This window comes from Lissotriton vulgaris, chromosome 9, assembly GCF_964263255.1.
Source record: "Lissotriton vulgaris chromosome 9, aLisVul1.2, whole genome shotgun sequence".
NCBI classification, from domain to species: Eukaryota; Metazoa; Chordata; class Amphibia; order Caudata; family Salamandridae; genus Lissotriton; species Lissotriton vulgaris.
The window spans coordinates 104269782-104283198 of NC_141697.1; the positions used below are offsets into that span (position 1 = coordinate 104269782).

The following is a 13417-nucleotide window of genomic DNA, read 5'->3' on the forward strand; positions in this document are numbered from 1 at the left end:
CCTGGAGTTTGGAAGCCAACCTTGCCAACCTCGGAGAACCAAATGCCCCACCCCCAGGAGAAAGGATGCGGATAAGGGGCTTGTGGTCAGTCTTCAGGTTAAAACGAACACCCCATAAGTAGGGTCGAAAATGGTGAGTACCCCACGCAGCAGCCAAAGCCTCCTTCTCAATTACAGAATAGTTCTGTTCACACTTAGAAAGAGTGCGTGAGGCAAAAGCAACAGGCCTCTCACCGTCTTTATGGGATTGTAACAAAACGGCACCAAGACCATGGGCGCTGGCATCCACCAACAAAGTGGAAGTTTTAGAGGTATCAAAGGGTGCCAGAACCTTGGCACTGCAGATAGCTTCCTTGATATTGTTGAAACACACTTCCAATTCGGGCCCCCAAGTGAATTTGCAACCCTTTTTCAACAAAGCCCTCAGAGGCAAAGTCTTCTCCGAGAACTTCTCCACAAACTTGGAGTAGTATTCGATTAACCCCATGAATGACCGCAATTGGTCCTTATCAGATGGGCAAGGTGCTAAACGTATTGCATCAAGAAGATTCTTTTTTGGCTTAACCCCGTTGACTGAGATTTCATGTCCCAAGTACTCAATGTTCTGGACAAGAAAAGAGCACTTCTCCTTACGCAAAGTAAGGCCAGTGTCCCAAATTCTATGCAAAACATTTCTCAGAAGATGATTGTGATCTGCCACAGAGTCTCCAAAAACCAAGATGTCATCTTGAAAGACTACGTTCTTCAGCCCCTTGAAAATCTCGCTGACCAACCTCTGAAAGACACTGGCTGCCGATATCAACCCAAAAGGAAGGCGGGTAAATTGGAAAATCCCCTCAGGGGTGATAAAGGCAGTAAGGTGCTTCGATGATTCATGGAGCTTTACCTGATGGTAGGCACTCTTAAGATCGAGCTTAGAGAAATATCTAGCCCCTTGAAGAGTGGACACCATCTCGGCGATGTTAGGTAAGGGGAAGGTGTCCGCAACGACACACTTGTTTAGGGACCTGAGGTCCACACAGAACCTCAACTTTCCGTCTGATATTTTTTAGAAATCACAACGGGCGAAACCCATGCCGATGCTTCTGTTGGTTCTATTACCCCAGATTGAAGCATCTCATCAATGAGGAGTTTTACCTCATTGCGAATTGAAATGGGAATTCTCCTTACACGGTGTTGTACCGGCAAACTATCTTTCTTCAACTTAATCAGATGGGCATACCCATGAAGCTCACCCAACTCCTCCCTGAACACAGACCCAAATTCAGAAAGGATAAATTCAATAGAGTCATCATCTACTACCATTATTTGGTTCTTAGCCCTAGTATTTATGACTATGTAGAGGTCATATTGATGTACCCATCCAAGGATGGGAGGGCCATCAATAGAAACATAAACTTTCCCAAATATAGACCTCTTCTCGAAAACAATCTCAGACTCGAAGAAACCAAGGATTTCAATCTTCTGGCCATTGAATCCCTTAGGAGAAATATCACTCTGATGTAAATTCACACCCTCCCAAAAAGTGTCAAAAGTAGCCTTAGGGATGATGGTATGGCGAGAACCTGTGTCAACCATCAACGACACCTCATGGGAGTCTATCTTGAATATTGCTTTGGGTCTGTTTTGTCTTGGATCATCATAGATGACATCCACATCGTCAAAGACCAGGAGTCTTTCGGGCTCAGCTGCGGTGTCATCAGTATAGTCATCAACAATAGCTACTCTTTGTTTAGCTTTTCCTTTGCACATTTTCGAGAAATGTCCAACTTTGCCGCACTTCAAACACTCCTTGTTTGCGGCAAAACAAAACCTTGCGTCTGATGAAGAAATGCGTTACTTACCTGTAACAGCAGTTATCCAGTATTGGTGTCTTTCATAGATTCACATGCCTGAATCATTCCCCGTCGCCGAGACGGGAGCCTCCGGTACATAAAAAAGTAATGTCCTAAGGACATACATAGAGAATATAGGCCGAAGGGCCTCCCCTTTGGGGCCTTTCCACGTCCTTATGTAAAAAGGACCGAACTCTCATCGTTAGCCAATCAGCTCCGACCTCCCTCTAGAACCTTCCCGGGAGGAGCCTCAGTCCCTCAGATTTTCGTACGCACCCAGCTAGGGTGTCGCAATGTAGACATAGAGGTACGTGAGTCCTTACCGGGGAGGCGGGAGGGTTGCATGTGAATCTATGAAAGACACCAATACTGGATAACTGCTGTTACAGGTAAGTAACGCATTTCTTATCCAGTATTTGGGTGTCTTTCATAGATTCACATGCCTGAATCAGAGTAGCCAGCAGTTATACATGCATAGTGGTAAAGCACATTCTCACATCCAGCAGGCCTGCATAAATTACAGACAACATGAGAGAAACATGGTAATATACAGTCATGCATATAGCAGAAAAACCATGAAGAATGTGCATACCTGGATGGCGGGACGAGGTAAGGCTCACCTTATTGAAAGAGATGGCGCAGCACCGCTTGTCCCACTGCAGCGTCCTTCTGCAGTTCGATGTCCAGGCAGTAGTGCCTGGAAAAGGTGTGCGGGGACTTCCAGGTCGCCGCTCGGCAGATGTCCAGGATCGTCACTCCAGCGAAGAGCGCCGCTGACGTTGACATCGCTCTGGTAGAGTGGGCAGCCACTCGGTCCGTTAATGGCCGTCCGGCCTGATCATGGCAGAAAGCAATCGCTGATGAAATCCAGCGGGAGATGCTCTGTTTTGTTAGGGGCAAACCCATGCACGGGTTGCTGTAGGCTACGAACAGTTGAGAAGATTTCCTGACATCTTTGGTCCTGTCCAAGTAGAATTTGAGACATCTTTTTAGGTCCAAGGAATGCAGCGCCCTTTCTGCCGCTGTGGAAGGGTTGGCAAAAAATGACTTGAGGACAATTGGTTCGTTTAGATGAAAGTCTGATGGCACTTTAGGAATGAATTTAGGGTTGGGCCTGAGTACCACTCGGTCGTGCCTGAATTGGAGATACGGTTCCTGAATAGACAGCGCCTGAAGTTCGCTGACCCTTCTGGCCGACGTCTGGGCGAGCAGGAGTGCCGTCTTCCAGGAGAGATGTTTGAGAGTGGCCCGGTGTATGGGCTCGAAAGGGTGTTTCATTAGTTGGTTGAGCACCAAGTTCAACTGCCAGGTTGGAGGGACTTTCCGAGGCCTCGGAAAGGATCTGTAGAGCCCCTTCAGAAATTGCTTTATCAGTCGACTGGACCATAGGGAAGGTCCCGATGAGGTCCTGGTAAATCTAGAAATCGCAGCCAGATGAACCTTAATGGAGGCGTGAGCCAGCCCCGATTGAGCCAGGTGGAGGAGGTACGGTAGCAGCTGTACCGGGGTGACCCGTAGAGGGTGTAAGCCTTGTTCCGAACACCACAAGCAGAACCTCTTCCACTTCAGCGAGTAGGTCTTGTTCGTACTGCCCGCCCTCGCTTTGGCTAGCACGGCCCTGCAGTCCTGCGGGATCTCTAGGTCTCCGAACTCACGGTGCTCAGGAGCCAGGCCGATAATTTGAGCGAGCGGAGGTTCGGGTGGTGTACCTGGCCTCCGGACATCGTTAAGAGGTTCAGGTGTTGTCGCAGGCGAATCGGGGGCCTGATGGAAAGGCGAAGCAGGTCCGAGAACCAGTGTTGTCTCGGCCAGTACGGAGCAATCAGGATCAGGGTGCACGGCTCCGTCTTCATCTTCCTGAGGAGCCTCGGTATCATCGGGAACGGAGGAAAAGCGTACGCAAACACGCTGAACCAGCCGATGGAAAAAGCATTTCCCAACGACCCCTGTTGGGGATGCCAGCTTGCGTAGCTTGGGCATTTGGCGTTCCCTGCCGTCGCGAAGAGATCGATCCTCGGGGTCCCCCATTGCGAGAAGATGTGGGCCACTGTGTCGCCGTTCAGCTCCCATTCGTGGGAGAGAGAGGTCTGCCTGCTGAGGGCGTCCGCGATGGTGTTGTCCTTCCCGGGAACGTACTCCGCCTTGAGGGAGAGCCCGTGGGCCACCAACCAGTTCCAGATTTTTTGCGATTCTCTTGAGAGAGAGAGAGATCGCGTTCCCCCTTGTTTGTTCAGGTAGTGCATCGTCGTGGTGTTGTCCGTTTTGACGAGCACTGGGGATGTTCCGATACGTGGCAGGAAGGCCTGCAGAGCCAGATATACCGCCCTCAGCTCCAAGAGGTTGATGTGTAGTTGTTTCTCTTGGGCCTCCCATTTGCCGCTGACTCGAAGGTCCAATAGAACAGCGCCCCAGCCTTCCAGGGAGGCATCTGTCGTGATGACCAGAGGTGCCGGCGGCAGGAGGAACTGCAAGCCGGCCGTCAGGTGTTTCCGGTTTCTCCACCACAGAAGGGCCTTTGTGATAGCCGGTGTGATCGTGATAATGTCCTCGAAGGAGCCGGAACTCTGTTTCCATTGCCTCGCCAGAGCCTCCTGCAGTGGACGCATGCGGAGCCTGCAGTGTGGTATGAGGAGAATGCAGGAGGACATCATCCCTAGCAGGGAGGTGAATGTCCGGACTTTGATGCGAGACTTCTTGGCCACCGCCGCGGCCAGAGACAGTATTTTGTTGGTCCTGTCCTCCGAGGGGAAAGCCTTTGCGCAATCCGTGTCTAAGGTAGCCCCTAGAAAGGTGATCCTCGTTGATGGAGTAGTGCAGGATTTTTTGAGGTTGATCGTCAGACCCAGCTGTTGAAAAAGTGCGCTGCAGGCGTTGGAGGAAGCGGCCGCGCCCTCCGGAGAAGGCGCCTTCACCAGCCAGTCGTCCAGGTAGGGGAACACCTGGTGACCACTTTGTCGCAGGAAGGCTGCCACCGGCGCCAAGCACTTCGTGAAGATATGTGGCGCGGATTTGAGGCCGAATGGCAAGACCTTGAACTGATAATGCCTGCCTGCTACTTCGAACCGCAGGTACCTCCTGTGCCGTGTGAGGATGGGGATATGGTAGTAGGCGTCCTGTAAGTCCAGGGAGACCATCGAGTCTCCCCTTTCCAGCGCTCCCAGGATTTCCTGGATCGTTACCATCCGGAAGGATTGACTCCGCAGGAAGGCGTTGAGCGCCCGGAGGTCCAAGATCGGTCTCCATTTGTCCCCTTTCTGTTGGACTAGGAAGAAGTGGGAATAAAATCCCGTCCCCTTCTGGGACGCCGGGACCCTCTCGATGGCTCCTTTTACCAACATGGCGGATACTTCCTTGAGAAGGAGGTGCAGGTGTTTGTGAGCACGCTTCAGTGGAGGAGTGTTGGGAGGGGTGTTGACAATTTCGAGGGAATGTCCAAATTGAATTATTTGTAGTACCCACCGATCCGTAGTGATTTTTCGCCAATTGGGGAGGAAGTGGGTCAGTTTTCCTCCAATTCGAAAGGATTGAGACGGTGGTGGGACTGGCTGGAGTAAATGGTCACTGGCGGCCGCCAGTGCCCTTCTTGGCGGATTTGCCTCTGAAGGACGACCTCCCATAGGACGACTGCCGGTTCTGTTGTTTGTGCTGGGGCTGGTTCCTGTTGCCGTAGGAGTAGGACGACCGATTTTGGTAGGAACCTCTGTAGGAGTACTGGCCTCTGGAGCGGCCCCCCCGAAAGGACTGGTTCCGGGACTGGAGGGAGCCCAGAGCCCTCGCCGTATCGGTATCTTTCTTAATGGCCTGGAGTGCTTCGTCTATCTTCTCCCCAAAGAGAAACTGACCATCGAAAGGCATGTCCAGCACCTTAGATTGGACCTCTTGTCGAAAGGACGTTGCTTTGAGCCAGCCTTGGCGGCGGAGCACGGCAGCCCCGGCCAACTGGCGGAATCCCGTCATGGCTGCGTCGATGGCGCAGTCTATGATCTCTGCAGCGGAGTTTTGTCCTTCCGCCAGGAGAGCTTTCACTTCGTCCTGGACCGTGGCTGGCAGGTCCTGCAGGTAGGGGGCAATGTCTTCCCATAGCTGGCGGTTGTAGCGCCCTAGCAGGGCGATGGAATTTGCCACTTTGATGGTCATGGCGGACGTGGTAGAGAACCGTTTGCCTATGGTGTCCAATTTCCTGCCTTCCTTGTCTGGGGGTGCAGACAGCGGCGAGGATGGGTTGCGGGATTGCTTTTGGGCCGCCTGAGTCACCACCGAGTCCGGTTTGGGGTGGCCGGTCAGGCAGGCTGGCGCGGTAATCGGGGCCTTATATTTTTTGTCTAGGCGCGGAACCACCGCAGGCACCGAGGCAGGCGTGAGCATCAACTTCTTGCCCTGTTCCCACAGAAAGTCTATAAGTGGAATAGACTTGGCTGACTTCTGGCTGTGCTCCTTGAAATCATGGAGGAAGCATTCTGTTTCCGTGGATTCCACCGCCATGTGAAACCTCTTAGCTGCCCTGTCCACCAGTTTGTGGAAACCCCCAACGTCCGTCGCTTCAGACTGGCGCGGTCGCGGGGATGCCGGGGTAGACGAATGGTGTGATGACGCAGCATCGGCCTCGTCGTCTCTGTGGTCCGAGTCAACGTCTTGCACTTCACCTTCCTCCAAGTCCGTCTCCTCCTCCTCGTCCTCCGAGGAGTCCTCTACCTGAGGCTGGGGCCGAGCACGAGGCTGGGGTTGGTTCCGAGGTCGGGCCTGGAGAGCGGAAGGGCGCGAGGCAGACGGTTGCGCCTGGGTGACCGGCACCTGGGTCCCGCCGTCGGCATCCGGGAACCGTTGTTTATAGTCCTGCACTAGGCAGCGCAAATCGTTGACCAGAGACACGGGCAAACAGATCATCGGGGTGTTTTCCGTGCGGACACTTACGGAACGTTCCTGGTACATGACCTCCTCCTGGTCCCCGTGAACGTCCGATAGGGAGGTGGCCTGATCGGGCTGGTGTTCCTCCTCGGACTCCTCACTCTGCAGTGCTACCTGCTCCTGCTCGAGCGTCAACATCGTTGGGGGAACCGAGGAAGGTGGATTTGAGTGAATGGAGACTTCGACCAATCTGGATTCCTTCCAAGATGGCGCCGGGGTCCCTTCCGACGACGTGCGTGAAGATGGCGCGCCCGCCGTTTGGGTTGGCGACTTGAACGCTTCCGATAGTGTCGATGGCACCAAATTCTGCGGGGATAAGTGAACCGCCGACTTACTGGTGGCAGAGCCTTCAACTTGAGATTTCTTGGGTGAAGGCGGACCTTTTGAACTTGACCTCGACTGTGTAGGTGACGATCCTTCGGTATGAGATTTCTTCGGCGAAGGCGGACCTTTTGAAGTAGACTTGGACCTCTTAGGCGACGATGACGCAGACAGTGGGGACACCGTCGATGGTCCTGTTTTTGTCTTGGACGAAGACTTCAGAGGAATGGTAGAGGAGACCGGTGCGCCTGAGGACGCAGTGGTGGTCGTTGTGGCCGTCGCGGAGGGCGATGAGGCCGTAGTGGTCGACACTGTGGTCGAGACCGAGGTGGTCCGCTTAGTAGATGGAGCGGGTTTCTTGAACCTCTGGTCGTCTCGAACAGACACGGAGGAGTGGTGGAACGTGCCTCCGAAGGTTTCCTGTGCGCCTTCTTGGGAGGAGTGTCTGTCTCTCCAGGGGACTGCTCCCTGGGTCTCTTCTTGGAGACTTTGGAGGACACGGAGACACTACCCTCGGAAGATTCCAGAGTGTCTCGGTCCTTAAGCCTGTCGAGCCATTCGAGAAGGCGAGCCTCTCTTTCCTTTACAGTCTTCTTTGGGAAGGCTCTACACACCCTACACTTGTCAGAGACGTGGTCAGGGTACAGGCAATACAAGCACAGATCGTGCTTATCCTCCGCTTGAATCCGCTTCTTGCCGCAGGAGGAACAGGCCCTGAGAAGGGCTTTCTTTTGCGAGTCCGCCATGGATGAAGCCTTTTTATTGGATTCCGACATGGGAGACGGCAGTCGAAGATAGGATATTTACTCTTTTGAACAAAGGTACTTCCAGAGAAGTTTGAGACTTCGAAGCAAGAAAAACCTGAAGAAAAACCTGAAGAGCTCAGGTTGGAGACTCCCTAGCACAACGTGCGGTAGAAAATCTGAGGGACTGAGGCTCCTCCCGGGAAGGTTCTAGAGGGAGGTCGGAGCTGATTGGCTAACGATGAGAGTTCGGTCCTTTTTACATAAGGACGTGGAAAGGCCCCAAAGGGGAGGCCCTTCGGCCTATATTCTCTATGTATGTCCTTAGGACATTACTTTTTTATGTACCGGAGGCTCCCGTCTCGGCGACGGGGAATGATTCAGGCATGTGAATCTATGAAAGACACCCAAATACTGGATAATGGCTATTACTGCCACACCTATTGCAGAATCTACTCGAGGAGGATTTTTTAGCAGGAGGTCTGGGTCTGTTTTTTACAACAGCAACATTGTCTCCACAGCAATGTTCACACTCCGCCACACTACCTTTATCAGAAACAACAGAGACCTCTTGTTGAGGACACAACTTATGTGAGTCTAGAACCTTCATGCATTTGCTTGACTCCTCAATTACTTTGGCCAGGTCAATTGCATCTTTCAGGGAAGGGTTCTTAGCGGCCCATAACCTCTCCTGGATTTTCTTGCTTGAACACTGGACAATTAATTGGTCTCTTATAAGTTCGTCGTTCATAGCACCGAACTTGCACTTTATTGATAATTCCCTAAGTCGAGCCACAAAATCGTCTATTGTTTCAGAATCTTTTTGACGTTGTGTATAAAATTTATATCGGTTCATAACCAAATTCTCATCCTTAGCGAATCTGATTTCCAGACGTGCAACCGCTTCTTTAAACTCGTCAATGTCCTGGCCATTAGCTCTTAAAGTGATAGGTAAAAATCTGAAAACCCTCTATCCCTCCTTGCCAAGAGTGCTCAAAAGAATGGCCTTTTTCCTTTTTGCTGAGAATTCCTGTCCATCTAGAGCTTCAAGATAGTTATCGAACATTATATACCAGTCTTCCCAAGGTATCTCAGGAACCCCAGGTTCAGGTAAGAATTGAGGAGGTAGAGTAACCACAAACTGTTGTGCCATGTCCAAAGTACAATGAACAAATTAACAATAAAAGAGAAGATTGCACAACAAGATAAAGTTGTAATCACTGTGAGAACATACCTCTGTTACTTGTGAATCTGGTAGATGTCCGAAATGCAATGTTTAGATGTTGAGACAGGAAGAGGGAATGATCAGGGGTTTGTTCGATGTAAAGTCGCGTTAAAAACGACTTAAAATGGCCGCCGCCGAAACTCGAACCAAATCGAGGCTTGGCAAGCAAACAACAAGAGCTAAAATGGCCGCCACCAGGACAAGGACGAAAACGAGGCTTGGAACGCAACCTATTGAGGCTTGGAGCGCAAGTGAATGAGGCTGCCGATCATCAGTCGTCAGAGCTGGCCGATGAAGCGTCGTCTCCCAGGCAACAACAACAATGGAGCGATGACGTGGAAGCAACCACTCAAGCCGTTGCTGAAGGCTTATGAGTGCGCTCGTGCTTAGCTCGCGCAAGGGCAAAAGTACTTACAATTTGACCAGGGAAAGCTCTTTGCGCAGCATAGAGACGCACCAAAGGAAGATCGACGATATCCACACGCAACAGGTTCGTTTCACTCGAGGATGTCACGCTGTACCCTGCTCATAGCTGCGCTGCATATTGTTCACAGTCAGGCATCGGCTGGGTTTATTGCAGGAAAGCACAGCATAACAACCTCGACACAAGCTGGCCAGGCACAAACTGTCTCCAACTAGAACACTAGGAAGAGGCAGAGCCATCTACATTCTGGAATGGATGACACAGGTAAGAATCACAGAAAACATGGAAATAAAGAAAGGATAAATATACAACAAAATCTTTCCTTTCCTGGAGATAAAATACCACCAGTCTCCATCACACTTCTTGAGGGTCTTTGATAGAAAAGCCTGAAAAACTTTACAGCAATAAGCCTCATTCCATAAGCAGGTACGATCAACATAGGCATTTGACATGAGGATAATCAGCAGAAATCTTTTGTTGGGCTCAAGAGGAACAAATCTTTGAGAGCTCTCTTTTCCTAGTCTACATCTCTGACTGTTGAGCTTCTCCTCTGGGCTAGAAAATAGTCATATCAATCTGAGACAGTTTGCGGTACAGAGAAGCTGAAACAGGACTTTGTGGGAGTCCAGGGAGTTGAAGAAAAAGTTAAACTCATTATATATGTAGCCAGAATGTCAAGAGAGTAAAGTTCTTTTACAGGGACTCCCTCACAAATGATGTGTCATAGAAATCGAAGGTGTGATGGCCAATGTGACTGGAGGAGAGCTACAAAAGAGCTCACCATTGGTTAACATTTGCGTTGTTTCAAATAAGGCCGACATGCTACTGTGGGGGCAATGGGCATTTTAACACAGTTTGCTGTCTTTTTAATTTAGTAGACAGAAGAGAAGAATTAGAAAGTATGCGGAAGAATGTCCACTACAAGTAACTGACATTTTTCATGTTCTTAGAGGTCTTTCAAAATTTACCATATGCAAGACCTAGGCTTAAGCCTGGGAACATTCCACTTACTATATGCTAAGTACCAAGACACTCACCATGTTATTGCGATTTGGGCCTGGTCTTTCTCCATCTAGTCGTGTTGGCATTTTCAGGCCACCATACTTCTTCCAGTATGCCCAGCAAGATGCACACAGGCGACACTGCATATTAGGAGGACCCCAAGAATACCACTGGTAAGACTGTGCAGCTATGGATAGCAAGGTTACAAAAGAAAGTCTTAAAATAATAATGAATAAAAGCAAATGGTCCCAATACAAGAAATGCTGGTTTAATGTTGTTAGAAATTACTTTGCAAAGAGCAATTTATTTTTTAGCATAAAAAGGATGCAAGCACCCGAAATTGGTGTCAAATAATAAACCAACTACAATAAACTGTACATCAAACTGCATAAAGTCACACTGGCACATGATAATTCAATAGATCTCGCAGGCAGGACAGACTGCAGCAACACTCCAGATGGAGCGCGCTCCAAACCCCCTCATGTTGCACTTGAGAACATTCTTATTACTGGACCAGATACTGTATCTTCAGTCAAATCAGGGAAACGTGTAGTCTAGTCTCACACAAATGTAGCTTCTGGTTTCTGGGCGACCACTATGTAATATGATAAATAGTGAAATGACTGGCAATAATTTACAAACTTAAATCGTAAAAGATGAGGTCTTTTTATTACACACACACATACAGATGAGCAAAGGCAGTGCTGGTTTGGCGCTTGCATGGATGTTTTTCTGGTAGGTGGTCTTTCATAAACGAGTTAGATAATTTCCTCTGACTACAAGCACTCAAATGTTTGTGTTCCTAGTTCGTAACAACGAGCATGATCTTAAATCTGTGCTTAAAACGGCTGTACCTCTATTCAGAGAAAAACCAAAATGAAGATCACAAGTCAGACATCAGGTTACGGTCTTCTGAATTTTCAAATTAAATATACATATTTGGTTAAATTGGGGAAATCAGACAAAATGCATACTTGAAAATGAGCACTCTGAGGGCACAACATCAGCAAAAAATTATTTAAGATAAAAAGAGCATGGGTAATGAAGAGGAGGGGGAAAAGGTCACAGGTTTTGGCAGAAGGACTAGGGTATAGGAAAGGACAGGGCAAGAAAAAATCCTTTATTAAGGAAGAAATTGAGCGAATCACTTGAGGATCGTAAGTGAGATCAAGAGAAACACATGACAAACAAGATAAAGAGAGGTCAGATGAAGAGTAGGAAGAAAGGAACGATATTGAGGCTTCTTCCTCTCATAGAAGGAAATCAAGAAGTCTTCGTCATGCTGGAAAAAACGGTCCCAGTGTAGATTTTCAACATGAAACAGATCCTTCAGCATTGGATCGAACATCCTGAGAAATACATTCATATTTGGAAATTTGTGGAAACTGCTTCATCAGAATTGTTCTTCAGAACAGGCGTCAAGGAGAACGTGTATCTCCAGATTCACATACAAATGTTAAAACTGTGAAATACCATGTTATTTGGAAATGCGAGACAACTGCAATATATTTGGCTGAATACAGAGCAAACGTGGTGTACCCTGCGACAGTGAGAAGTGTGCCCATTAGTATACTGAGAATACCCGAAATGTGCTACACTAACGGCATACATTGGCTTACAGATGAGTGAAAGCAATACAGATAGTTTGTTAAGTGGTGTCGTAATTTGGAAATTGTTACTGCAACAAGCACATTGGAATACTCACAGTAAAATCTACTATATGCACATACTGGCTGCTAACAGTACCTTTTAGGCATCTGCTTTACATACATGTTTACATCTGAACGGTAGGGCCAGTGGTGAGAAGACTTACTGGTAGTGTGAAGAAGGGGGAGATGAAACACTAATTGGGACAGGAAGGCTAGGACTAAACCATAAATGACTTTCTAGACTGATTAATGGTCTAAAATACGTATTTTGTTTGGCCAACAGCCAATCAGTGCGGTGGGTTTTCACAAATGGGAGATTGTTTGGAAGGTTACGAGTGTAATATTTTGTTCAGAAAGAGTAAACAGATAATTGGGTAGTGACATCACCAAGCTGTCATGCTAATCCTGCTTGCTTATCAGTAAAGCACTGATTAGGGGTATGGCTGGGTCAAACGGGACAGGATGGTAGCTGGAATTAAACAGCTGTGGTGGTGCTGAAACTGGCTGGGTCCAAACTGGGGTGGCGTAGTGGCCAAAAGAACGATGGCTTTAACCCAGATCTTTTGACTGGGGGAGAATGTTTGCATTGTCAGCATTCCGTCCATCATTTGATTGCTGTAACACTTTTCGCCCTAAGTGGGATGGGTATGCCCAGACGTGGGTCCCTTGCTCACTGTGCCACTGGATTCAAGCTAGCCTGGCTGAAGAAGGGTGACATACCCCGAAACCGGTCCAAGGATGCTTGTTTCCAGACCAGGGAGGACCTGGCCCGGCAGTTTGGTCTGGACTGTTTCCATGGGGCACAGGGTGAAGACTGATTTGCATATGGCTGGGTCCAAACTGGGGTGGCATAGTGGGCAAAAGAACGATGGATTTAACTCAGTTTTACTGGGGGAGAATGTTTGCATTGTCAGCATTCCGTCCATCATTTGTTTGCTGTGGTGCTGCAAGGTGCCATTATGCTTGGTAGACTTGTGGTGAGACAGTCAGAGGTAAAGCTGTTCGGTTATGGGAGTCGGCTTGTGATAGCCGGGTTGTAAAGAACCTCAATTTTCAAAGAAAGCGAAGCATTGAAGAGTGGAGACCATCTTGTGTCTGAAAGACGGACGAACATTTGAAAGAGTGGAGGGTGACATGAAGGTGATGGTTTGTGTGTTTGACATATGTAGGCGATAGCAGAAGTAATCTATGTAGTGATCTAAATAGGTAGTGTAGAACGCTAAACAGTTTAAGACTATGGCTGGTTCTTGATGCACACACACTCAAAGGGAGTAGGTGAGAAGAGTGATGATTACCAGGAGGCCGAGGCTGAA

General features: G+C 48.9%; 1 protein-coding gene across 3 annotated transcripts in view; it reads right to left on the bottom strand.

Moving 5' to 3' along the window:
- MTA1 (metastasis associated 1) overlaps positions 1–13417 on the bottom strand; it is a 721937-nt gene that overhangs the window by 222741 nt on the left and 485779 nt on the right. For all 3 annotated transcript variants that reach the window (XM_086937146.1, XM_086937145.1, XM_086937147.1), the window contains exon 13: positions 10491–10642. In XM_086937146.1, the coding sequence (XP_086793272.1) occupies positions 10491–10642 (152 nt within the window). The remainder of the gene's footprint in view (positions 1–10490; positions 10643–13417) is intronic.